The sequence below is a fragment of the Mauremys reevesii genome, linkage group 7 (assembly GCF_016161935.1).
Source record: "Mauremys reevesii isolate NIE-2019 linkage group 7, ASM1616193v1, whole genome shotgun sequence".
NCBI lineage: Eukaryota > Metazoa > Chordata > Testudines > Geoemydidae > Mauremys > Mauremys reevesii.
In genome coordinates, this window is record NC_052629.1 from 34,170,511 (window position 1) to 34,196,333 (window position 25,823).

The window sequence follows — 25,823 nt, forward strand, 5'->3', positions numbered from 1 at the left end:
CCGATAATTTATGCTCTTGATTTTAATTAGAGGTGTTGTGAGACACTATTGCAGATGCCTGTTTTTTCACATACATTCCTAGGCAAGCAGCTATAAAGGTGTTCTATCCTTTACTGGGTTAATATCTTAACTTTCATCAGAGATTTATTAAACTTAACCTTTATAACCCCTTAATATATGTAATGTCCACATCTGGTTTTCTCCTCCATACTGGCCAACCAATACCAGATCTTCAATGCCATTAATGTCTGGGTCCAGACTCTCTCTCAGATTGCTTCTCTCCCTGAAGCCCACCATGACAAATGTACTTCCCTCCTGAATCCCCCCCCCGCACCTCCAACATAAAACTCAAAATGGATTTTACCACCTTCAGAGCAAAACGCAGAGCAATTTTTAATATTGCTACAGCCCTTCCCATAATAGTTACCCTGAAGAATGACCTGGCAAAATGGGAGGAGGGGAAGGAGAGGGGTGTGTCCCCACAAAAAAGCAATGGTCTTAAAAAAAACAAAAACCAAGCATTGAATGGTGTTATACATGAGCAGAATTGGGATTGGACTCCTTCTGAACAAATGAAACTATGATGGAATTAGATATATTTCTAACAAAAATTTTAAAAAAAAATGCCCAACCCTTCCAGACCACACCACAGTGCTGATGATTTGGAAGGGTTGGGGGTGGCACAGAAGCTACGGTGGCTCTTCACCAACTCAGCATTCCTTATGCTGCAAGAATCTTTCACTAGCCTTGTATTTAATCTCTGCAACTATTTCATTACTATTTTGCATACAGATCTGCATAAACACAACCTCCTGTGCATGTGTATATATTCCTGTCATTATGGAGAGGATATACCCACCTTCAAGGAAATTTGAAATCAAGGGTGGATTTGCAGATCCCTAACTGGGAGACAGATAGTAATGATAGTCAAAATTGCCTTTATATACAATTAGCTAGAGAATTCTCACTGTCCTCTAATATATACCTCACTGACGTCATCTATGCCTTTGTGGATCTCCCAACTGGATTACTGGAATGCATTGCAAGTGGAGTTAGCCTTGAAGACTCAATATATTGCAGAACATGGATCCCCACTCAAACAGCAATATCAAACAAGTATACATCACTCCAAAGGCTGCATTCATTTTCTTTAGCTTCCAGGTGAAATTACAGATGGAAATCCACAACCTGAAAGTCATGTATTGTCTGGGCCCTGGATACTGGACAGAAACTCTCCTACGTGGCCAACATTTTATATTAGCTGAGGTGGTGGTGAACTGTCACTAGATTAAGATGTTTGAACTGGGGGGGGAAGTCACTCTTGGAACTTGGTCCACTCCCCTGGTCGCTCTGAGCTCAAATCTATTGGATCAGGCTTTACGCTATGCCCTGATGGCTAGAGCCCTGTGCAGATACAAAATTTTTTATTTACATTTGATCCATGATCCACATAAATTGTCCGTGGATGCAAATAACCGCAGATATTTGCGGATCTGCACAGCTCTGCTAACAGCTCCACAGGTCACCCCACACCTGTAATGCAGGGCTGTGCCAAACCCTGAAGCACCACCCACTTCTCCCCAGGGACCTCCCGCCACCCCTGCTGTACCGTCTTCCCTGATCCAGGCAGGGAGACTATATTCTGGACCCTTGTGGGCAGTGCCACCTTCCCATTAGTGCTCAGACACCCCTACGCAGCTGCAGTTGCTCTAACACACAGCTGCGCTTGGCTCACTGCACAGGAGCACACGGTCATGTTCCCTTCTGGGAGCTGCTCCTCCATCCAAGCAAGCAGGGGACGACAACTCGCAGAATGCCCAGTGGGCTATTGCTGCTGCTGCACAATTCAGAGAGCCCAGCTGGAGCTTGAGGGCTGGGTGACAGTCGCTGTTTCGGTGAGTGTGTGCTGCAGAGCCCTGTGCAGATACAAATTATGTATCTGCACCCAAGCTGCGATCCAGAAAAATGATCTGTGAATATCCAAGGGTATAAAGCGGATATCTGCAGATTTGCATGGGCTCTACTGATGGCCATCTCCATCTCTAATTGATCACATCTTTAATCCTTTGCCTGTGTGGATGGTAGGGCTATTCAAGGAAGGTCTCCATTTGATGTGTTAGTTTTCAATGTTCTTTAAACTTTTTATCCTGTACATGTCCTTGGAGCTTTTAAAATAGGTATAAATTAAGAGAGAAAAATGTCAAGTCTTCTTTCTAGAATTGCAAATGTAAAATATTTTAATTTTGACACTCAGTGTCTACACAGTACTCTTAAAAGATTAAAGATTGCTATGTGGTATGTTTCCACCACTTTTAATGCTAGGGTCATTTAACAATCCCTCTTCTCATAAGGGACTATTTAACTGTCACATAACTTGAAAGCAGCAAAGAATCCTGTGGCACCTTATAGACTAACAGACCTTTTGGGGCATGAGCTTTCGTGGGTGAATACCCACTTCGTCGGATGCAAGTAGTGGAGATTTACAGGGGCAGGTATATATATGCAAGCAAGAAGCAAGCTAGAGATAACGAGGTTAGTTCAATCAGGGAGGATGAGGCCCTGTTCTAGCAGTTGAGGTGTGAAAACCAAGGGAGGAGAAACTGGTTCTATAGTTGGCAAGCCACAGAACCAGTTTCTCCTCCCTTGGTTTTCACACCTCAACTGCTAGAACAGGGCCTCATCCTCCCTGATTGAACTAACCTCGTTATCTCTAGCTTGCTTCTTGCTTGCATATATATACACACCTGCCCCTGGAAATCTCCACTACTTGCATCCGACGAAGTGGGTATTCACCCACGAAAGCTCATGCCCCAAAACGTCTGTTGGTCTATAAGGTGCCACAGGATTCTTTGCTGCTTTTACAGATCCAGACTAACATGGCTACCCCTCTGATACATAACTTGACAGGAAAACTGACAAAATATATTCATTTCATAAAATATATTGTCCTTGATGTAGACAATATTCAGCGGTTCTGGAGCTAAATTAATGCTTCCAAGTTACTGAAAATGCTCTTCAGACACATCAAGGAGAAAGTTAACTGAAGTCTATCAGAGCAAGTGAAACTTATTTTTAGTAACTTACTGTGTTCAAATAAGGAATTTACTCACCTTGGACTTCTGTTTCTTTGACCATACCTTTCAGGATTCTCAAGCTTTAGCACCTTAGCACAAAGTGGTAGAACTACCTTAATTCTTAAGATTTATTTTAGCCCTTACAAAAGCAACTGCAGTAGAATGTGAGCCAAATCCCCTACTGGCCTTCAAGAGTCACCCACTTCCATTTATTCTACTGCACAGAAGGCAATGTTTCCAGAAAGGTAAGGCAATTCAAGATGGGCAATAAAAATATATGCCTGAAAAATGAACAAGGCCAGGTCTGATGTAGGTATCTCCCAAACACCCTAGGAAAACTGATGCAAAGAAGTCATTTGGCATCTCAGCAGTGACCTTCTCTTCCTTAATTGGTCCATTTAAGCCCTAGATGCAACAGGCCCACCTTTTGAAGGCTTCCTACTGCCAATATACAGTAGAATCTCAGAGTTACGAATACCTCAGGAAGTGAGATTGTTCGTAACTGAAACGTTTGTAACTCTCAACACAATAAAAACAGGAGTACTTGTGGCACCTTAAAGACTAACAAATTTATTTAAGCATGAGCTTGCGTGAGCTACAGCTCACTTCACTCCTGTTTTTTTTGCGGATACAGACTAACACGGCTGCTACTCTGAAACCTCTCAACACAATGTTATGGTTGTTCTTTCAAAAGTTTACAACTGAACACTGACTTAATACAGATTTGAAACTTCACGATGAAGAAAAATGCTGCTCTTTTTTTTTTTTAAAGTAGTGTACATTTAACAGTACTTTATTTGCTTTTTTGTCTCTGCTGCTGACTGACTGCATACTACTGGCTCCAAATGAGGTGTGCGGTTGACTGGTCAGTTTGTAACTCTGGTGTTCGTAACTGAGATTCTACTGTACTTGAAGACAGAAACCAGGGGCAAAACACCAGGAAAAAATTTTCAGTTGACCAGTAAGAGATATCATTAAAAACAATCTTCTTGGGTGAAGGGAGAGTGGCCTCCACTACCTTGAAAGCAAGGTCTAAAGCATGGACAGTCTGAACTGGAATTTTTTTTGGAGGCCAAATGTAAGCAATGATGGGTGCTTCCTAGATCTGTGGTTAAAAGACTATAGAACAACTTTGCAAAAACTGATGGAAGCATTCTTGAAGCAGGCAATGGCAGTGGTCTTGCTAGTGATCAAGACTTTACATGGTTTTTAGTTTAAGGCAAGTGGGGTTGTAAGCAATGCAAAATGCTTGCCTTCCCTCTCTATTCTCTCCCTTTGTTTGTCTCCCCTCCAACCTAGAGCATCTCTTTAGTATTTGAGCACTTCAAACTTTCTTCCTTTCTATCTGCAGGAATAGAACTCTCTTAACTAGCGTTACAGGGTCTTGTGTATTCATAGGCATGTGTGTGTTCATAAATATTAAATGTGTGTGCAAAGAAACTGAGGAAAGGCTAAGATGACACAAATTTTGTATTTCTCTCAAAGCTGCCAGTTTTATGGCCACTGTTACCGTTTCTGGGAGTTCCACAGTCTAAGTGCAAGCTCCTATTAAAGGTCAGTGTCCTTCACTCACCAACTGGATGACAGTTTCATGGGAGATCATGGCTATAAAGAGAGGTAACCTATGATTTCGTAAGGGTCAAATCCCATGGAGGATTATGAATATCAGCAACAGAAGGCTTGAACTACATTGTTTTAATGGGAAGCCAGTGCCCAAAGGAGAGTACCAATGAAGTGTTAACAGCAACCTGTGTTGCTGATTTTTGTGCCTGTTGGAGCTTTCAGGTTGTTTTGCTTTATTGCCACACACACACAGACACACACACACACAGAATTGGTTGCAACAATAAAGCTTGTGTTCACCACTGTGGCCAGCTTTGTTTCAAAAAGTGTGGACAATGAAGGATGAAAGTAGGCATTTATATCATGCTATTTAGGCATCCAATAGCACAGAAGAGATAAAAAGCTGTGGACTGATTTAGTAATCAGAGCTGATGCTCTTGATAATGGAGAATGCTAGAGAGGCTACAAGTTGTTCAAAGCCTTTCCCTCTTACTATCTCCTTTACCTTGCTTGGGTTCTGATTTAGCCAGCTGCTGAATTTTGCTGAGTACTGAGAAAACTGGGAGTTTGCTATCTACACCTGACATACAAGTTGCATTGCTGGATGTCTGCGTACTGCTGGCACTTCAGCTTGTGTTGTTCCACCAGCTCTCAGTGCACTGTTGAGATCTGAATAATAAGTGGAAGATTACCGAGCCTTATGGGACTCCATGTTATGGAGCGTTATAGAACTCTGGAGGCGAAGGCAGTGTTGCCATGACTAATAGAGTTTGGTTTGTTAGGAAGGATATGAGCTGTTTCAGGGGTCTTCTGCTAACACTGCAGTTTCTTGCAGCTGGGACAGGAGTATTTGGTAATCAGTAGTATCAAATGCCACAGATCCAGAACAAGCACAGGTGTACTTCCCTTTACCACGGAGAGGTGGTGGTTATCAAACAAGGCAAAAAATGCTATCTCAGTACTCTTCCCTGAAGCCTTAGAGGGGATCCAGGACACTAGCAGTTAACAAGCAGTATTGAGTTTGTTAGCTTCTTGATTAGCATGTTTAGGAAAGATTAAAACACTGGGAGCGTCTCTAGCATAGACTATTTTAGGTTGGTGAAAAGGAGGTTTTGACAGTCTTATTAGGAATCTGAGGTGTTCCCTAATCTTTTTTTAATACCCAGGAAGGGCAGGTGTCAGAGATGGCACCCCCAAGTCCCCTCTACGGTTCCATGACTGCCTGTGTAAATAAACCAGAATCTTGGAAGGAAAGTGCTTATTTTTAAGTTCTACTCTTGGTTTATTTCTGGAAGCCTATGACATCATGAATACAGGTGATTTTCTCTAAAGGGAGAGAAATCCTCTCAGTGGGAGGTGCTGCAGTCTGAGGGCATGTTTCATTGGCAACATGGCTTGTGAAGTTGCAGCATAGCGCTAGGAGACAGCTCACCCAGCGCTCTAAAAAAGCCACCTCCATGACAGGAATAGCTCCCAGCGCTGGCATACTGTCTACACTGGCACTTTACAGTGCTGAAACTTGCAGAACTTGGGGTGTGTTTTTTTCACACCCCTGAGCAAGAAAGTTGCAGCACTGTAAAGTGCCAGCGTAGACAAGCCCTGAGGTTGAGTTTGAGATGCAGGCTGCATACAAAGCAATTCAGGGTCTGGAAAAGACCTATAGGGCCTTACTTTGCTGCCTTCATGGCAGAGGAGAAGAAACTCGTGTCTCCTACACAGCAATGGAATACCAGGACTATCTGTACCTATTTTTTTGCCACTAATATTCAACTTTTCTTTCTCCCTGCTTTTGCTATTACAAGGGGGTCAGAGAATCACAGCAGTCTATAGGTGCTGGAGAAGACGATACTGTGGTATTAATGTCTACACCAGTCGTCAGGGAGAAGTTTGAGTGAAACACTACTTCTGCCACTCCTTAACCTCTTGGATGGGCAGGCTATCAGCAAGTTTGTAATTTGGCAAAGTCTAAGGACTTAAGTGCTAGTCTACACTGGCAACACTAAAGCACTGCAGTGGAAGCACTTTAATGCACCTTGTGTGGTCTCAGCGCTCTGGGGGGGTGGAGGGGGGGGAACACCTCCCAGCGCTTGTGCACTGTCTACACTGGCACTCTACAGTGCTGAAACTTGCTGCGCTTAGGGTGCTGTTATTTTGCACAGGTGCAAAGTAACACCAAAAATAAGAATGGTAGTGCTTCACACCCACTTTGCACTGGTGTTAATGTCTACACAAGGTGTAGAGCAATCAAGAAGCGGGACAGGAGTTTTGGGGAGCAGACCATGGTGATTTCTCCTTGAAGTGCAATGGGGAGATGTTTTCTGCCAGATGCAGGAAGCAGTCTGAGCAGGGAAGTGGGTCTTATTTCTTGACAGAGTTTTGTCTTCCCTGGTTCTCAGACTCAGACTTTAAGGTCAGAAGGGACCACTGTGATCCTCTAGTCTGACCTCCTGAATATTGCAGACAATAGAACCTCACCCACACACTCCTAGATCCCTAAAACCCTCGCTGAAGTACTGAAGTCCTCCAATTATGGTTTAAAGTGTTTAATTTACAGAGAATTCACCATTTACACTAGTTTAAACCTGCAAGTGATCCGTGCCCCAGGCTGCAGAGGAAGGCGGAAAAGGGTTCTTGGTTTGTGCTGAAAAAAAACAAATATCCAAGCACTGATAAGTGTGCCATGGAACCTACAAATTTAGTATTGTAATTGACTGTGTGGGAAGAAAGCACAAAAGATTAACAAGTTACCCAACAAGAATCACTAGAATCCTGAAGCAATAGCAGATGACATGCTAGACGTCATGGGAGGCACCTTGGCTGACCAGAGGCAATATAAACATTCACATTAATTTGGAAGGACAGCAATTATACCAGGGAGGAACTGGCATGAAATGACCAGTAGGGGGCCTGGCTTACATTAAAACCTTCACCCAATTGCTCCCAAAGGTAAAAAAAAATAAAAAAAATAGGAAGGGTTCCAAGCTTGTGCTAAAGAGCTAAGATTCAGGCATGAGAACCCTGTACATATAATATTATAAGATAATTTTTTAAATTAAAGTTTACATTTAAAATACATTTCCTTATACTTTAAGACTCTAAGAGGAAATCACAAGAAATCTAGTAAGACAAGGATACTGCTCCTTCCTACCTCTGTTTTCTTTATTTCCCCCATGTCCACCCTTCTTAGGTTAGTCTATACAACTGGAAGTCCCCTTGATGCTACTTTCTCCACACTTACCAGTGTGCCTTATATTCATTACTTTTTATATTCAGAAAAGGAATTTTAAACATTTATAGGAAAATTTTATAGCTCTCTGAACCCTGTGTAGCTTCCCCTGAACTAAGGTTCCTGGTTTAACAAGTGAGAAATAAGAAATAGTCCCAATTAAATACAAAAGTTTAAAAATCACAATTGCAAAACAGTAACAGAGTGAATACAGCATACCTGGTGGAGTAGTACACAGGTTAACATTTGTTTGGAATGACCTGCATAATTTGTTTGTAGCTTTGCCAACTGTCAGTAATCTAGTCATCCACAAATTTAGCTGATAAAACCTTTATATCCCACCACAATGTATTGCATACATGTTATTCACAGACATCAGATGTATGCATTTGGCTATACAATGATGGCATCTCTGCTTTACAATCTCTTGCATTCCTATCTCCTAATCTACTCCAGTATCTTGTTCTTATGTTTTGTCTTAACTCAGAATTTAAGCTCCTCTGGGCAGCAAATCTTGCCCCTGTATTGTGACTTTGTAATAATGGCTATCAATTAAATATAGAATTGGTTATAAAAAAAGAGTGAAAAGCAAGTGTACCAAGTTAATCTAAACATTACCTTCTGCCCTCAACTATTCCCTCCCCTATACAGGTCAAACAAAAAAAACTCCAAACTTATTTTACCTGTCTCCTGATGAGCATAAACTAAGCTCTCAGATGCCTGTTAGCGCTTTAGATGCTTCTCCATAGCTTCTCTGAAAGGTAATCCAGCACATGAGTGTACAGGCTTTTTTTTTTTTAAATAAAGAAGAAGACTGCCTCTTTCAGTTAAGCATCCCCATAACTATGCTATTGCATGCATACCTCTCTAGCATAATTTTTACCTACCTTGCACACACATTATCCTTCTTTCAAAAGGGTTTTCAGACTAGCCAGTATTAGTTTTGTGGCAGGAGTCAGGATACTGGTAAACAAGACGTCAGAGGCTTCAACTCTGCAGCTACCCTCGCCGCTGAAAATAACTCCTAATAGACCCAAGCCCTACAACAGAAGCACCCAGTTCCCACTTGCACTGCACCTTTACAATATTTCCCTCGATGGAGAGAACAAACCTTTTTCAACATCTTGTTCTGTTTGTGGAAGAATTCTACTTTGATATCACCGCACACCGGCAATGGTTGAGGGAATTCAAAGTACATGTATTTGTCTTCTCGTCTAGGGGGTCCTGAAGGGGAGGTAAATATCTTTACCTTTAGTTGGTATACCACAAACTGAGGATCTGCATGGTAAAACACAGAAGAGTATTATTTCACAAGTAATACCTTTTAATTCTCAAAACCTGGATTAACAGACTCAAAGGATTATCATTTACAATATGTACAACAGATTTTAAAAGTATGTATTTAGAACTATCCACTGTGATATGGTAAAGAAAATAAACCACTTTTCTGAAAGAGCTTTCAAAACATTAAAGCATAGAAACATTGCCTAGTAAAATCCTGTAACTCTCATAATGTCAGAATTTCAACCTATGATACCACAGTAAGAGACTTAGAAGTTTATTCTACATTATAATTTATAATAAAATTATGGTAAGAAGTGACTATGTAACAATGGCAACTTCTTAATAGTTTGATCCCTTTGTATATTCAAGACATCTATAGTAGCGTCTGCTTATTTTAATGACAAAAGTAAGTTTTCTACCTTTTAATCCTGTTTGCACTGCAGAGCCAAAACATTTGTGCCAGAATAAACACGTAAACAGAACGTAAACAGAACTGTTAACTAAATTCCAATTACTGTGTCAAAAATGTGAACCTCGACAAATGTACAGACACACTGACAATGACAACAGGGCTATGAAATCTGAATTAATCCAGCCCACAGAAACTTTACTGCTAGCGATGATCCATAAAACATTAGCAATTTAACTTTTAACTCAAGCTAAGTCTGCAGGGATAGGAGCTAGAAAAGCTTTTTTACTTGTAAACTAAGCATATTTGATCTAGTAATTACTGAAAGAAAAACATGAAATCCAGCAACTTTATCACAATCACTTTTAAGACCAGAAACACACTTTAGGTCAAATCCTATCCATTAATACCTAATCCAGGCTGTTCACTGGGCATCTAAGGGATTGAGGAACTTGACTGTGAAGCAACTTTGAATTTATTATTGCAGCCTCAGAACTGTAGAGTTTACAGCCAGAGCATTCTAGCTACAGGGCTGAATAGCATGACACTTACAATTGCATCTCTTTGCTCAAACCCTCACATATAGGGTCTTCAAATCCTGCCACCACTCCTCTTTCTGCAGAAAAGCCACATTGATCCTGCTGAGTCAGGGGCCTCAGAACTCATGGAAGGGGTGGTAATATTTAGCTCTTTATACCTATTGAAGTTAATACCATTACAATAGGTCCAAATCGAACATGCAGAGATTCAAGAAGTAGTCAATTACAGGTTTGCTACCTGAAATGGCATTTAAAATCTCATAGAAACCGCACTTTTGTGAGGAAAAACACATTGTGGTATTTCAATGCATTTGTCTAAGTCATTAACTCACCAGGAGTAGATGTAATAGAGAAGCGTACCAAAAGTACAGGTTTAAACTTTATATGCAGATTGCTAATGTAGAAAGCCATCTAAGGATAATTTTAAAAAAACTTAGCATTAACTTTTTGTATGATGAGGCCTGAATTTTGCTGAACAGACATTTACAAATATATCTGTGCAATCTTCACTTTACCATTTTGGTGGTTTCTCTTCTTTGTTTGCAGACAGCCTCCTCCCTTCCTGTTCCTGCAAATCAAGCTATTTTTTATGTATCGCTATAAAAACCTGCACTTGGTTACTTTTTTAAGTCTATGCATGTTCAGGTTGTGTATTGCAATGGCATTAGTTTCAGTATATTGCCCTTTACAGTATACTTTACTTTATAAGCCTCTGAAATAAGCCCTTCCTTCAGAAAGAAGCAAACAGACATAATATATCCAATAGAATCACATATTTTAGAGTCCACTGCGAAGAAAAATGTCATGAGTTGGTTCAACAATCATGGGGATTCTTGTTGTATTTGAGAGTCTACATACCATTCACAGAACCAAAACTTTATTTTTCAGCAGTAAGTATTATTTCAGTAATGTTGCTTTGTTTTAAATTGACTTTTGAACAACCAGAACAATGCACTTTTAACTTCTCAACCACTTTAAATGTTTCCCAATTTAAAGTTTAATGAAACAGCACCTGTTTGTAAGGTGGTGTAAAACAAATCCCACAGAGACTACATGGAACTCTTGCAAGGATGAAAGAGTGCATAGCCCCCTCCTGCCAAGATTTGAACCCAACAGATTCCAAGACCCTAAACAGAGTTCTTTATACCACTAAGACATCCTACTGCTTAGAAAGGTAAGTTGGCCCTGCTATGTAAAGGCATTAGTATGTTGCCTCAATAACAAGGAACTACATAAGTTAACTATACACAAATTCAAGTACCTATACATTTTAGCAGATAAGATCCACTAATATGGAGTAAAGTGTACTTACTGCAAGTTCCGCCACTGAACATTGGAATTGTTTCAAACATCATTTTATGAAACAGCAGTGCCACTGGTCTATAATCCAGGTGATTCTTTAACAGGTAACTATAGTAATACACATAGCGTCTCTGACTGGGAATAGTTACTCCCTAAATAAAGAGAAACCAAACTTCAAAAACAATCCAAAGCATTAATTAGTGTTCACATTAATTGGCTCCTGCCTGTTAATTAAAGTCAAGCTAATAAAATCAGTTCTAAGTATAAAGTCACAGTGGACACAAGTTCAACATTTATGCATCTTAGTGGTAATATCTTCACTGCTGGAAATCAGGGGCTGGAAAAAGTTACCCTAAACCCGTTAGTCCAAAGACTAAACCCACTAGCTAAGGGGAAAAATTGCCTCCAAACTAATTTTCTGGTTGGGGGTCGGGGGAAGGAGAGGTGAAGGCGTCCTCTATACATTTTTTTCCTCAGAAAATATCCTGGCTTATTCATTTTTGGTATTTTCAGAACAAAAATTAGTGGCAAATCATGGTCAATATTTTTCCTACAGAATTATACAGTTCAAAACAATCTACAATATAGTATGCAACTTACAGTATACAGATTCAGACAGTAGTACATATTAATATTCACATTCCAATAAGAGAAAACTATCTAATTTTTTTTCAGAAAGGTCTTTTGCGTGTATGTGTTATATAACACACACACACTTTGGTCTCAGTAACTAGTATGAAGCCGAACATGTTAATTTAGGAAACATCTCAACTCTGAAGAGGCATGCAGCATTTGGCCTGAAAGTACTTTTTGTAGGGCTGCCAATTAATCGCAGTTTTAATTGCGCTGTTAAACAATAATAGAATATCAACTGAAATTTCTTATATTTTGGATGTTTTTCTACATTTTCAAATATTCATTTTGATTACAACACAGAATACAAAGTGTACAGTGCTCGCTTTATATTTATTACAAATATTTGAACTGTAAAAACAGAAAATATTTTTCAATTCACCCCATACAAGTAATGTAGTGCAATCTATTGTGCAAGTGCAACTTACAAATGTAGAATTTTTTTATATAACTGCACTCAAAAACAAAACAGTGTAAAACTTTAGAGCCTACTGGAGTCCATTAATCCTACTTCTTGTTCAGCTAATAGCTAAGACAAATGCGTTTGTTTACATTTATGGGAAATAATGATGCCCACTTATTTACAAAAGTGAGAACAGGCATTTGCACAGCACTTTTATAGCTGGTATTGCAAGGTATTTACGTGCCAGATATGCTAAACATTAATATGCTGCTTCATGCTTCGGACACCATGCCAAAGCACAGTGATGATGCTCATTAAAAAATGTGTTAATTAAATTTGTGACTGAACTCCTTCGGGAAAAATTGTATTTCTCCTGCTCCATTGTTTTACCCACATCCTGCCATATAAATTTCGTGTTATGGTAGTCTTGGATGACAATCCAGCATATGTTGTTCAATTTAAGAATATTTTCATTGCAGATCTGACAAAACACAAAGAAGGTATCAATATGAGATTATCAGCCTTCTGTTGGTGGTATCTGACTCAGATGACGAAAATGAATGTGTGTCAGTCCATACTGCTTTGGATCATTATTGAACAGAAGCCATCAGCTGCAGGGAAGCATGTCTTCTGGAATGGCGGTTGAAGCATGAAGGGGCATACAAACATTTAGCATACCTGGCACGTAAATACCTTTGCAATGCTGGCTACAACAGTGCCATGCGAATGTCTGTTCTTACTTTCAGGTGACATTGTAAATAGGACGCAGGCAGCTTGACCTCCCATAAAAGTAAACAAACTTGTTTGTCTTAGCAATTGGCTGAACAAGAAATAGGACTAATTGGACTCTAGTAAGCTCTAAAGTTTTACACTGTTTTGTTTTTGAGTGCAGTTAAAAAATAATTCTACATTTGTAAGTTGCACTTTCACAATAAAGAGATTGCACTACAGTACTTGTATGAGGTGAATTGAAAAATTTATTTTCTTTATTTTATAGCGCAAATATTTGTAATAAAAACTAAGTGAGCACTGTACACTTTGTATTTTATGTTGTAATTGAAATCAATATATTTGAAAATGTAGAATATGCAAAAATATTTAAATAAATGGTATTCCATTAATAGTGTGATTAAAACCACAATTAACCATGATTTTTAATTTGTCAGCCCTAATTTTTGTCTTTATAAAAATGCTGCAAAAATAAGGCCTTTTACAACTCTAAATGTTTCTATACTACATACAATAGATTTTTTTACCCTGTGGTACCTGTACAATGGATGTCTGCAAGTAGCTGTCATAGACAACTCAGTCTGATGACAAGGTTTTGACTTCAGGCATCACCTCAACAGCTGCTTTATCAGATCCATTTCTTAAAGAAGCTTTTAAATATTTTCCTAATACAAGTCTGGACTTTGTTTAAATTCGGAAACATAACCCTTAGCCTAAAAATGACTAACATGCAGCTTGGCAGAGCTTCAGAAGGGGGGAGGCTACATAGAAAAACAGATAGGAAAAAGTTTCCTCTTCTACTTATATTATCTCCACTCTGGAACATACACTTTGTACAGGAATCTCTCCAATCCTTACCAAGACAGCTAACATTGAGACCAAACTGAGAAATAGTTATATGGTAATAGTTGATACTGTGAATGCTGTATCAACTTAGGCACAAATATACTTGTTGAAGTACAGTAACTCCTTGCTTAATGTTGTAGTTATGTTCATGAAAAATGCAACTTTAAGCAAAACGATGTTAAGCAAATCCAATTTCCCCATAAGAATTAATGTAAATAAGGGGGCTTAGGTTCCAAGGAATTTTTTTTCACCAGACAAAAAACTATATATTATATAGATATACACACAGTATACGTTTTAAACAAACAATTTAATACTATTCACAGCTATGATGATTGTGAACCTTGGTTGAGGTGGTGAAGTTAGAGGGTGGAAGAGGGAGGGATATTTCCCAGGGAATGCAGTTACTGCTAAATGATCAACTAGCACTGGGCTGAGCCCTCAAGGGTTAATACATTGTTGTTAATGTAGCCTCTCATCAAGGCAGCACAAACAGGAGGGAGGGGAGACAACATAGCAGACAGAGACAGACACACACCTTGTGTGGGGGGGAAGAGAGATGCACACTGCACCTTTAAGTAAGCTGACCTACTCTTAAGTGTATTGTCTTTTTAAGTGGATCAGGAAGTTGAGACAGCAGCTGCTGCCCCAGGCTCTCTGTCTCTCTCCTCCCTGTCCCCGCTCTATAAGGAGAAGGAGTAAGCAGGGTGCAGAAGCAGGGGGATACCCTAACATCAGCTCCCTCCCTCCCGCACAGCAAGCAGGAGTCTCTGGCAGCAGCTCCAAGGGAGAAGGCAGGAGGCAGAAGCAGCACATGGCAGTGGGGGGAGGGACAGCTGAACTGCCAACAATTAATAGCCTGCTGGGCAGCTGCGGCACAGGGAACTTAGGGGAGCAGGGAGCTGATGGGGGGCTACTGGTCCGCCCTGGTTCCAAGCCCCCACCAGCTAGCTGCAACAGGCTGTTCTTCCTGCTAGCAGTGGACAAAGCAGGCGGCTGCCAAATAACGTTAGAAGGGAGAATTGCACAACTTTAAATGAGCATGTTCCCTAATTGATCAGCAAGGTAACAATGTTAACCAGGACAACTAAGCGAGGAGTTACTGTAGATGGTGAACCACCAATCTTGCCAAGTAGCAGCTTGGCACATCTTGGAAACAAAGACCAATTTTCTTTCAGCCCAGACAGCAACTATGCCTCAAATCAACAAGGCTCTTATTCTCAAAGGACAGGGTCTTTATGCCTCAAGTCCTAACACACTGATAGGTACACTAAACTAAAGTGGTGTATCAATTTTTTTGCCTTCCTGAGGCAAAGCAGAAGGGGAAAAAAGCAGAGATTTGCTTAAGTGGTATAGTTTTATAAAAAAAATATTTGAGAGTTTTAATCAAGTCCGTGGAATGTCTGCTTATCCTTATTGAAGAAAGAGGTATGACAAAAAAAAGGGGGGGGGGGAGAAATCTATTAGGGTGGATTAATTTTAATCATGATTTCAATTAGCAAATAGGGAAACGTTGATTTAAACAGATTTTGTTTTGCATTTGTATTTGAGTTATTTTCCTAAAGAAAGCCTGATAACCATTATAACACATTGATTTGCAACTAAATAGAGCCTTTGCACTAAATATAGTGCTTCTGTTTGCTAACCAAGAGGACATGCTATAACTATTCAGCAGTTAAGCAATTAACCCCAATTTATTCAGATCCTTAATTTTTACTTTATTTGGTTAGAAAACGGTAAATGAAGCATTTTTTATTTACTATTTTTTGTGTTTTTTGTTAAGCTCAATTTGGATAGAAATTAAAATTAAATTAAAAGTGTACAAAAAGTGCATTTTTTATTAATTAAATGAAACTACCTTCATGTGATGGATACATTAGAAAAATGTTTATAAAAATGTGTTTTGCATTTAAAACTAACAATTATTAAACAAAAGAATCTGTAGTGAATGAATTCAACTGCTTCTGGTCACTGTGCCCTTAAAAATTTTTAGAACTAGTATATCTTCTCTCATGCCTGGTTTTTATTCAGAGACTGGAAGAAGAAGAAAACAAGCTTTCCTGCCTTTTTAACTCCCAAATGGTTTCTCAACTTTTATTGAACTAGTCAGTGAGCTGAACTAGTTGAATAAACTGAAAAAGAAAATATTCGCTTTGCACCTGCAGATGAGGCTACTGATGTAAAAAAGCTGGTTTAGCACTTCAACAATCCCTGGTACCAGGTGCTTAGCTAGTGACTTCCACCAGTGCAGTGGTCTGACTTTCTTTAAAGGTTGGCAGCAAATATGTACAGAATAATTTTTAATTAATTCAAATGATTAACAAATTACAAAAAATTCAGGCCTTAACATAGGTTGTCATTTCAAATTTAATTATAAATAGGTTAGTTTTAAAAATAAACCAGGATTTAAATAAAAAATCCAATTTAAATTTTAAAATTTGATTTAAAAAATTTATATTTTTTCCACCTTAGAGAAGCTGGTGTTTTCTCAGTAGACTAGTTTATTGTATGGATGCTAGGCAAGTGTATGCCCACAGAAGTGGATCTACTGAAATGTGTGCCGGAGTTTTGAATTCACTGATAAGGTCTTTCTACACCAGTACCAGAAAGATTTAAACGCAAAGATCCAACGTTGCAAAACACTGATATGGAGCATGGTGCTCCTGAGCAGACTCTAAATGTGCTGATGCTCATTACCCCTTTACTTTTGCACCATAAAATGGACAGTATGTCATGAAAAGCAGAACCCGCAAGTTTTTTCCATCACTGTCCCTCTAGTACAGGGGGGTTTGGGACCCCTCAAGGGGTTGTGAGGTTATGGCGGGGTCGCGAGCTGTCAACCTCCACCCCAAACCCCGCTTTGCTCCAGCTTTTATAATGGTGCTAAATATATTAAAAAGTGTTTTTAATTTATAAGGGGCGGGGGTCGCACTCAGATGCTTCTTCTGTGAAAGGGGTCACCAGTAAAAAAAGTTTGAGAGCCACGGCTCTAGTAAATTCTCCACTGGGGTAGCAGTACCAACATCAAAAGCTACAAGCATTGCCAGATTTAACACAGGGTATCACCCAAAGATTGAGTAAAATTTGTTAAATCAGCCTCTTGGGTCAGACATAAATCAGTCAGATATGACACGATGGACATGGTTTGAACAAAGTCAGATATCCAATTATAGCCATTCTGAGACACCATTTCAGAATATAATTCATACCCATTGATCTTTTCAGACAGAACTATGTTTAACAATCGTGACACCAATTCCACTGGCTCAAAGAGCAGTTCCTCCAAAGACAGGAACATCAAGATGTGGACAGATGTTAAAAAGGGCCCTTGAATTAAACATCCCAAACTATAACACTATCATGGTTGCTTCCATCTGGGACCAAGCCTGCACCTACTAGTAGTGCCATAGCTACTATCAGAACCACCTCTGAGAAGGCACTAGATGTGAATGCCAGTGCCTCTTTTTTAAGGGAACATGCAGGAAAGTTCCCTGTCTTCACTGTCACAATGATGCTTTAATGTCCATCTTAAAATCGCCATGTGCAATAAAGCCAGGCATTCCCAGATCAACCACTAGTTGAAGCATTCCAGATCTCTTTGTAATTACAATAAGGAGGGAGTAGATCTCCTAAAATAATTATTGATTCTGAAAAGTATTGTTTGTATGAATACATTTTTTATGCTGAATTTTAGAAAGCATTATATTCTGGTATCCTAGGTCCAAGAGTAGAGGATACACGATAAACCCCTTTTCCAGGGTGTCAAACATACAGCTAAGAGTAACATAAAATTCCTCCTAGGTAGCTGTACTGAATCTTTACCTGTACGGGGTAAGAAGCTCAAATAACCTAGTTGGCACCTGACCAAACGGGCCAATGAGGAAAGAAGATACTTTCAAATCTGGAGGGGGCTGAGAGGTACTCTTTGTTCCCTCTTTGGACAGAGAGAGAGAGAGACCGGGCAGGAAAAAACATCTCCTAAAAACATACCTGAAATAAGCATCTAAGATTACAAAAATTGTAAGTAAAGAAAGGAAACGCGCTAGATCATCTTTTGTTTTAGCTTGTGAATTTTCCCTATGTTAAGAGGTAGTTTTATTCCTGGTGGTTTTTTTTGTAACTGTGATGTGATTCTTTTACTATTTTCTTTATAATAAACAACTTCTTTTAAGAACCTGATTGATTTTTAGTGTCCAAAAAACCAAAGGGTTTGGTACCTATTGGTTGGTATATTATTCTTAAGCCTCCCCAGGGAAGGAGGAATCTTTTGGGGAAATAGAGACTCCAAGTGGTCCGGTTCCTGAATTTTTGTCTAGATCACCTGGTGGTGGCAGCAAAACCATCCAAGGACAAGGAAAAGATTTGTGTCTTGGGGAAGTTTTAACCTAAGATGGTAGAAATAAGTTTATCATCGAATATCAGGGTTGGAAGAGACCTCAGGAGGTCATCTAGTCAAACCCCCTGCTCAAAGCAGGACCAATTCCCAACTAAATCATCCCAGCCAGGGCTTTGTCAAGCCTGACCTTAAAAACCACTAAGGAAATTCCACCACCTCCCTAGGTAACCCATTCCAGTGCTTCACCACCCTCCTAGTGAAAAAGTTTTTCCTAATATCCAACCTAAATATCCCCCACTGCAACCTGAGACTATTACTCAAGGGGTCTTTCATGTGGGTCCCCACATCTGTACCCCAGAGTTCAGAGTGGGGAGAGAACCCTGACACAGGGGAACAGAACTAATGTGCTACCTTCTATCCACTACTTCAAACACTCACTTCTAATCTTTTGTCTGTCCATATTTTTTGGGGGAAGTTAAACTTTGACTTCAAGGCAGAAAGGGGCTGACGGCCTGTATTTCTGGCATCAAGTTTTCTTTAGTGGGTGTATCTAATAAGCAAGTTCTGCTCCAGATAACTGACAGAATCGGAAATGGCTCCTGCCAGAGGCAGCACCTGCCCTGTCCTCCCATTATTTTGGCCAAGAGTAGGACAGATATGGTTCCTTTGTGTAGGAAATTCAAGAGTAGCCTCAGCTTCTCTTACTCATCTGGTGCTGCAAAGGCCTTTGGGAAACTTCTTCCATATGGACATACTGGAAAAGTGAGCAATAAAAATACTGGTGGTTGTACTCTTCAATCAGTAATACTTCCTCTTGCAATTGGATTCATACTTCCTGTCTACATTGTCTTTAAGTGCCACAAGACCCTTGAGAGAATTAATTTGCCTTGCTTGTTAACTTCAAAACTCTCCCTAGTTACTGTCCCCTGGGATTTGAACCACTAAGCAGGCTATATGCACATTGTGGGTTGCTTTGGGCAGAGAATTTAGAATCAAAGCCATTTTTTGGTTTTTGCCTCAAAAGAAAAAGGCAGTTGGTTGTCTTGGGCCAGAGTTTGTTCTTTTGAGCCATATTCTACTTCCAACTCAGTAAGTCAATTAGGATTTTAATTTATCAGGAACTATAAATCTTCAAACAGCACTTGAAATACAACATTAAGATATACAATGGACATATAGGGGAATAGAAAAGCTCTTGGAAACTACATTTTAAAATGATACTTGTCTATAAACAGTATTTCTAAAGTTAATTACTTTGTGCATATTATCCTTCAACCAAATAATCAGGGCCAAGTAGAGGGGAGACAGTAGATCTTAGAGAACAGACTGTATCATCATCATTTTAGAAAGCAACATGATACACCTCTACCCCAATATAACGCTGTCCTTGGGAGCCAAAAAAATCTTACCGCGTTATAGGTGAAACCGCATTATATTGAACTTGCTTTGATCCGCTGGAGCGCGCAGCCCCACCACCCCCGAGTGCTGCTTTACCGCATTATATTTGAATTCATGTTATATCAGGTTGCGTTATATCAGAGTAGAGGTGTATTTAGGAATTTATAATGAGACTTTAAACAAAGGGTCAGAGCCCTATTTAAAGATATAGGGTTTTCATAAGAACATCTTTAAGTACTTATGGCTCAAATCACATATCTGAGGACCTCACTATTTACCTTAAAAAACATCCTTGATGTGGATAAATATTATCTCTCCCCCCCACCCCTTAAAAAAAACAAACAAACCAGAGGGCAGGAAACAGACACAGGGATCTTAAGGACTGACTCAAGATCATACAGGCAGTCTGAGGTAACAAGAATATTTAGTTAACACATCAGAACAAAATACCATTGTAATCCATACAAATTATCTAGTAAGTGTTTCTTTTTTCTAACTAGAACTTCCATAGGGATTTCATCATTACTCTCCTTCAAAAGAAAACACTGAACCATAGCTTGTTCCTATAATACATAGATATCACCTTCCTACTGTACAAATGACAGCTTCTACATTCAGCATCTACCCATTTGACTATTAATGGAAATTAACAAATCTGTAGAATAGATATCTGACAGAGATCATCTGCAAACAATATGAAAAATGTGACTCTTCAGTAGGTTTTATTAGTTACTTTTGCCAATTTTTGCTGGAACAGTCAGTATTCTGTTTAGATATCTGATCTCATTCAATTGTGACCATTCTGAAGTATCATTTCAGAATACAAGTCATTCTCATCTTCCCATTCAGAAAAACTTATATTATACCCATTAATTCTGCTCTTGCCTATGGTTAAATTATTGTTTGTCTATTTGTGAAGTAAGACCAATGTGTGTGGCGGGGGGAGGAGAGAGAGAATCTAGTATTCATTGATTTGTTAATCTTCTTTATAGTTATGGAGTAAAATCTAAGCTGGAATCACAGTAACTGATGTTGGGGTTTGCTGAGAAAGGACTAGATTTGGTCATTATCATTATGGAGACATGCGAGAAGGGGAGCATGGGCAGTTATAGAAGAGATAAGGAAGAGACAAGAGAAAACATGGGGGGAAATCCAATCAGTACCTTAGGTGTCTATACACTAATGTGAGAAGAATGGGAAATAAGCAGTAGAAGAGGTGGTTACTCACCTGTGCAGTAACTCACGTTCTTTGAGATGAGCGTCCCTGTGGATGCTCCTCTCCAGGTGTTGGTGTGCCCCTGTGCCTTCGCTCGGATATTTTTTTACAGCAGTATGCGCACGGTGCCTGCTTTAATAAAATGTGGAGCCCGGGCTCCTCAGTTCCTTCTCTACAATGGAGACCACTCCAAACGCTGAAGTAGAGGGGAGGAGGATCAGTAGTAGAGCACCCACAGGGACATCTCAAAGAACGTACTCGCCTCTTCTTCTTCTTCTTCTTCGAGAGAGATGTCCCTGTGGCTGCTCCACTCCAGGTGACTGAAAAGCAGTATCCAAGTTCTCCTACACTTCTGGCAGATGTAATGGCAACTAAAAATGCAGTTTTCATGGAGAGCTGTAGGAGAGAGCATGTTTCAAGTGGCTCAAATGGATAGTGCATCAAGCATGTGAGGACCAAGTGTAGGTCCCAGGGTTGAGTGGGTGATCCAACGTCCAGGTATAGGGTCTGGAGGCCCTTGAGGAACTGCTTTTTGATGAGGTGAGCAAAGATGATAGTGTCTCCGGTATTACTGTGAAATGCCGTAATTGCTGCTAAGAGTACCTTTATGGAGCTAAAGGAGACCCCAGATTATCTTTTAGAAATTAAACTGTCTAGTATTAGTGAAAGACGGGTGGAAGCAAGAGCATTTGCTTGGAAATAGGTGGTACGTGTGGACTGTGTTCTGCTATGTAATAGTACTCTTTGTACCTATTCAGAGCAGCCTAGTTTCTCATTAGAGAACCACTGGGGAGGCAAGCTTTCAGGTGCAGCATCATTACGTTGGGGAGGTGTAGTTGACCCATGTTGTGATAACAGGTTCGGGGGGGGGGGGGTGTTGAGAGAGTGGAATCAGCAGGCAAACTGACATCCTCGTTAAAAATAGGTACCATGCCTGTCTGGGCCACGTAGGGGCTATTAGTATTACCCTGGCCTTCTCTGCTCATATTTTTTTGTAATACCCTGTGAAGTGGTATCGGGGGGAATGCATATAAGAAATTGTCGCTCCATTTTATGATGAATGCGTCTCCCATCAAATGCTTTCCTAGGCCTGCTCTGGAACAGAATTCAGGGCATTTTTTGTTGGTTACGATTGCAGAAAGATCCAGTCACAGGCAGCCCCATATTTTGAATACATTGTGTAGGATGGTATCATTTATCTCCCATTTGTGATCTAGGGGAAAAGATCTGCTAATCTTGTCCGCAGTGGTGTTTAGTGAACCAGGTAGGTAGGAGGCTGAAATCTGGATATCGTGATGGAGGCACCAATTCCAAAGTTTCATAGCCTCTGTGCAGAGCGAGTGAGATCGAGCTCCTCCTTGTCCGTTTTTATATAAAACATACAAGCAACGTTGTTGGTCATGATCCTGTGTTTGTTCTAGCTGTCTGGGAGAAATTGGAGGCAGGCATTGTGGGCCACTCGAAGCTCTAAAAGATTTATGCGTAGTGAGGCTTCTGTAGGTGACCAGAGTCCTTGAGTGGTGTGGTGTGTGCCATGTGTGCTCCCCAGCCTCTGAAAGAAGCATCCGTGGTAATTATAACAGAGGGGGACTCTGAACGAATGGGACTCTGGAGCAGAGGTGGTGTGGAAGAGTCCACCATGTGAGTGGAGTCCTTGACTGTGGCAGGTATGAATAGACGTCTGTTTAGGCCGTGCACATTCGTGGTCTGTAGACAGTGGTCATCCAACCCTGCAGGCACCACATGTAGAGGCATGCATTCTTGACCACAAAAATGCAAGAGGCTAGATGGCCGAGAAGTTGCAGACAGTCCCGGACAGTGACCTGCAGGCTGTTTTGCAACTTGGAGATAAGATTCTTTATGGTGTTGAATCTGTCGGATGGGAGAGATGGAATCAAGGTGAGTGCCTACGAACTCTGGGTCACTGAGTAGAAGTTAATGTGGATTCATTTTTGTTTATTTGTAGGTCCAGACCCTGGAAGCAGTCGATGGTCATCTGCATGGCTTGAATGGCCTCCCCAAGAGTCTGTGCCCTTGAGCAGGCAATCATCCAGGTAAGGAAAAATTATGACTCCTCCTTTCCGTAGGTTCACCCTTGCCACCGTGAGAATCTTGGAAAAGATGCAAGGTGCTGTTGAGAGGCCAAAGGGCAGAACTTGGTATTGGTAGTGATTTGAGCACATAACAAATCTGAGAAAACGCCTGCAGGCGGGGTGTATAGTTACATGAAAATTCGCATCCTACAGGTTGGGGGCTGAAAACCAATCTCCGTGCTCCAGCGCTGGAATTATGGTTATGAGGGTAACCATTTTGAATTTTTGCTTTGAATTTCCCACTCATGGGCATTGGAAAGGCTGATACCTGTATTGTCTTCTAGTTGCTGGTGTATGAATACCTAGGGATCCAAACGCGTCTCTGGAATCCTTCATGGTGTGCAGAAGGGTTGGGTTTTGCTGCAAAGTAACTTCTCGCCATCGAAGGGGAAATCCTCCATGGTGTTTTGTATCTTGCATGGGAAAGAAGAAGAAGAGCTAAACCATGAAGCCCAGCGCATCACTACAGCCATCACAGTGGATCTGAAAGTGGTGTCCGCAGCATTGAGGGCAGCCTGCAATGCCACATAGGAAATAATCTGCCCTTCAGAGACTAAGTGCTTTGAATTGTTTTCTCTTGTCCTCTGGGATGTCATTAATAAAGTCCATGAGTTTCCCGTAATTTCTGTGATCATAACTGGCCAATAGGGCTGCGTAGTTTGCCACTCTAAATTGTAGCATGGATGATGCATAAACTTTTTGGCCAAGTAGGTCCATTCTTTTTCTGTCCTTGTCAGAGCGAGTGGACTGGAAATGCTGCTGTTTGGTTTTTTTGGTTGGCTGCTTTTCTACCACCAGTGAATTTGGTGCTGGGTGTGTGAAAAGGAATTCTGAGCCCCTGGAGGATACACAGTATTTCCGGTGTGCCCTTTTGCAGGTAGGGGGTATGGTGGCTGGGGTTTGCCAGATATTCTTGGCAGAGTCCATAATGACTCCATTAATAGGTAGGGCGATCTTGGAGGAGGACAAAGGCTGTAATATGTCAGTCAGCTCATGCTGAGTGCCCGACACCTCCACCAGAGTGATCTTGAGCTCATTCGCCACTCTTTTTGAAGAGGTCCTGAAAATGAGTAAAATCATCTGCTTTTGCTGGGGGTGGGGACATTATAGTCTCTTCTGGTGAGGTGGATGAATTATTATTTGAGGAGGCTTCAGGTGCCTCCTTGTTTGCATGCACTGTTGCAGGTTGCTCCTGTCTGTCCGTTACAGAAGCGTGAACAGGTACAGGAGAAGATCTAATGTCGCCTCTGCATGGGCTGTACTGGGCTACTGTGGTGCCTGCTGTAGGACCTCCATGGGTTCTAATAATGCCTATTGTCTGGGGAAGGGCATGAGTGGTTCCATCCATAGGTGTTCATACCAGGGTAGTCCCTGGAATATGAGGGCCTTGGTCTCCATGGTCCCACGTTAGTAGGAATGTGAAGAAGGGAGGAATGGTATGGGGAATAAACTCCCTCCATTTTGTCATCCTCATCACTAGAAAAGTGAGAGGGAATAGGGGATAGCTGTCAGTGCTGTGCTAACGGTCCTGGTAAGAGATTGGTACCAAATAATGGGGAATCTGGAGTTGGCGAGACTAACAAATCGCTGGAATGAATAAATTGTGGTGCCAAGGTAGAAGGAGCCAGAATATATAGCGCTGGGTGTGATGGTGGTGCCGTAAGGTCAGCCGGTGCTGACTGGTGCAGTGCTTTATTCGGAGTTATAGGTGGGAGATTTGTTGGTACTGGGACAGCAACTGTACTTGTGTGTGGCACAGGCAGGCTCAGCTGAGGAGGCATAGAATCCTTTGAGGTACTGTGCGGTGCCGTACTAGAAAAGGCACTGGAGTGGTGCCAACAGCAGCTGGAGTACGGATGGTGCCAGAGGTGCCCAGAGGATTGTATGTGCTGAGCCGCAGAGCGGTCGTCACCAACAAAACAGACCTGGTTGGAGACCGTTTGGATGACAGCTGGTCTCTGTGAGGTGATGAAGCTGGCTGTTTTTTGTTTTCTTGTCCTTAATGGACTTAGGAGGGCTCTATCTCAAATAGGACTCCTGACCTGGGTCAGAGGCAGGTCTGAGGGACTTCTCTATTAGAATTAACTTGAGTCTCAGGTCTCTGCCTTTCTGTGCCCTAGCCCTCAGTTTACTGCAGTGGGTACATTTTTGGGGACATGGAACTCCCCCAAACAGCGAACACACTGAGAATGGCCATCAGAGATAAGGATGGCATCTCTGTACGTAGTGCATCTCTTAAAATATGGCAAGCCAGGAATAGTATAAAACTGTCTAATGGACAGAAAAAAACCTGTGAAGGATTTTTTTTTTTTAAAGTGGGAAATGAAACTTATCTGACTAAAAAAACTAGTTTATACAGTTCAGCTATCTAAAGCGAGAAATAAGTGAGCAAGACTGCTGAGCTCTGTCTCAGACCACGGACTGTAGAGAAGGAACTGAGGAGCTTGGGCCAAGCGCACGTTATTGAGGCGCATTTGGCGGGTGAGGCAAGCACCGTGAACGTGTGGCCCATGCAAATACTGCTGTAAAACTCTCCGAGCGAAGGCACAGAGGCGCACCAACGCCTGGAGTGGAGCACCTACAGGGACAAGAAGACGAAGACGAAGAACTAGAAATGCTAGTTAATAAATACTATGACAACTGGCATCAAAGACTTGGTGGGATTATACATATGACTGGAATATTGGTATAGAAGGGCACAGATAGATCAGGAAGGACAGGAAGGGAAAAAAGGGAGGTGGTGTTGCCTAGTATATAAAAAATTGTATACAG

At 40.9% G+C, this 25,823-nt stretch overlaps 1 protein-coding gene across 1 annotated transcript in view; it reads right to left on the bottom strand.

Annotated features, from left to right (window-relative positions):
• PTEN (phosphatase and tensin homolog) overlaps window positions 1–25,823 on the bottom strand; it is a 106,367-nt gene that overhangs the window by 5,039 nt on the left and 75,505 nt on the right. Inside the window, exons 7-8 of the mRNA XM_039547624.1 lie at window positions 11,408–11,549; window positions 8,975–9,141 (exon numbers count right to left, since the gene is read on the bottom strand). Of these exons, the coding sequence (XP_039403558.1) occupies window positions 8,975–9,141; window positions 11,408–11,549 (309 nt within the window). The remainder of the gene's footprint in view (window positions 1–8,974; window positions 9,142–11,407; window positions 11,550–25,823) is intronic.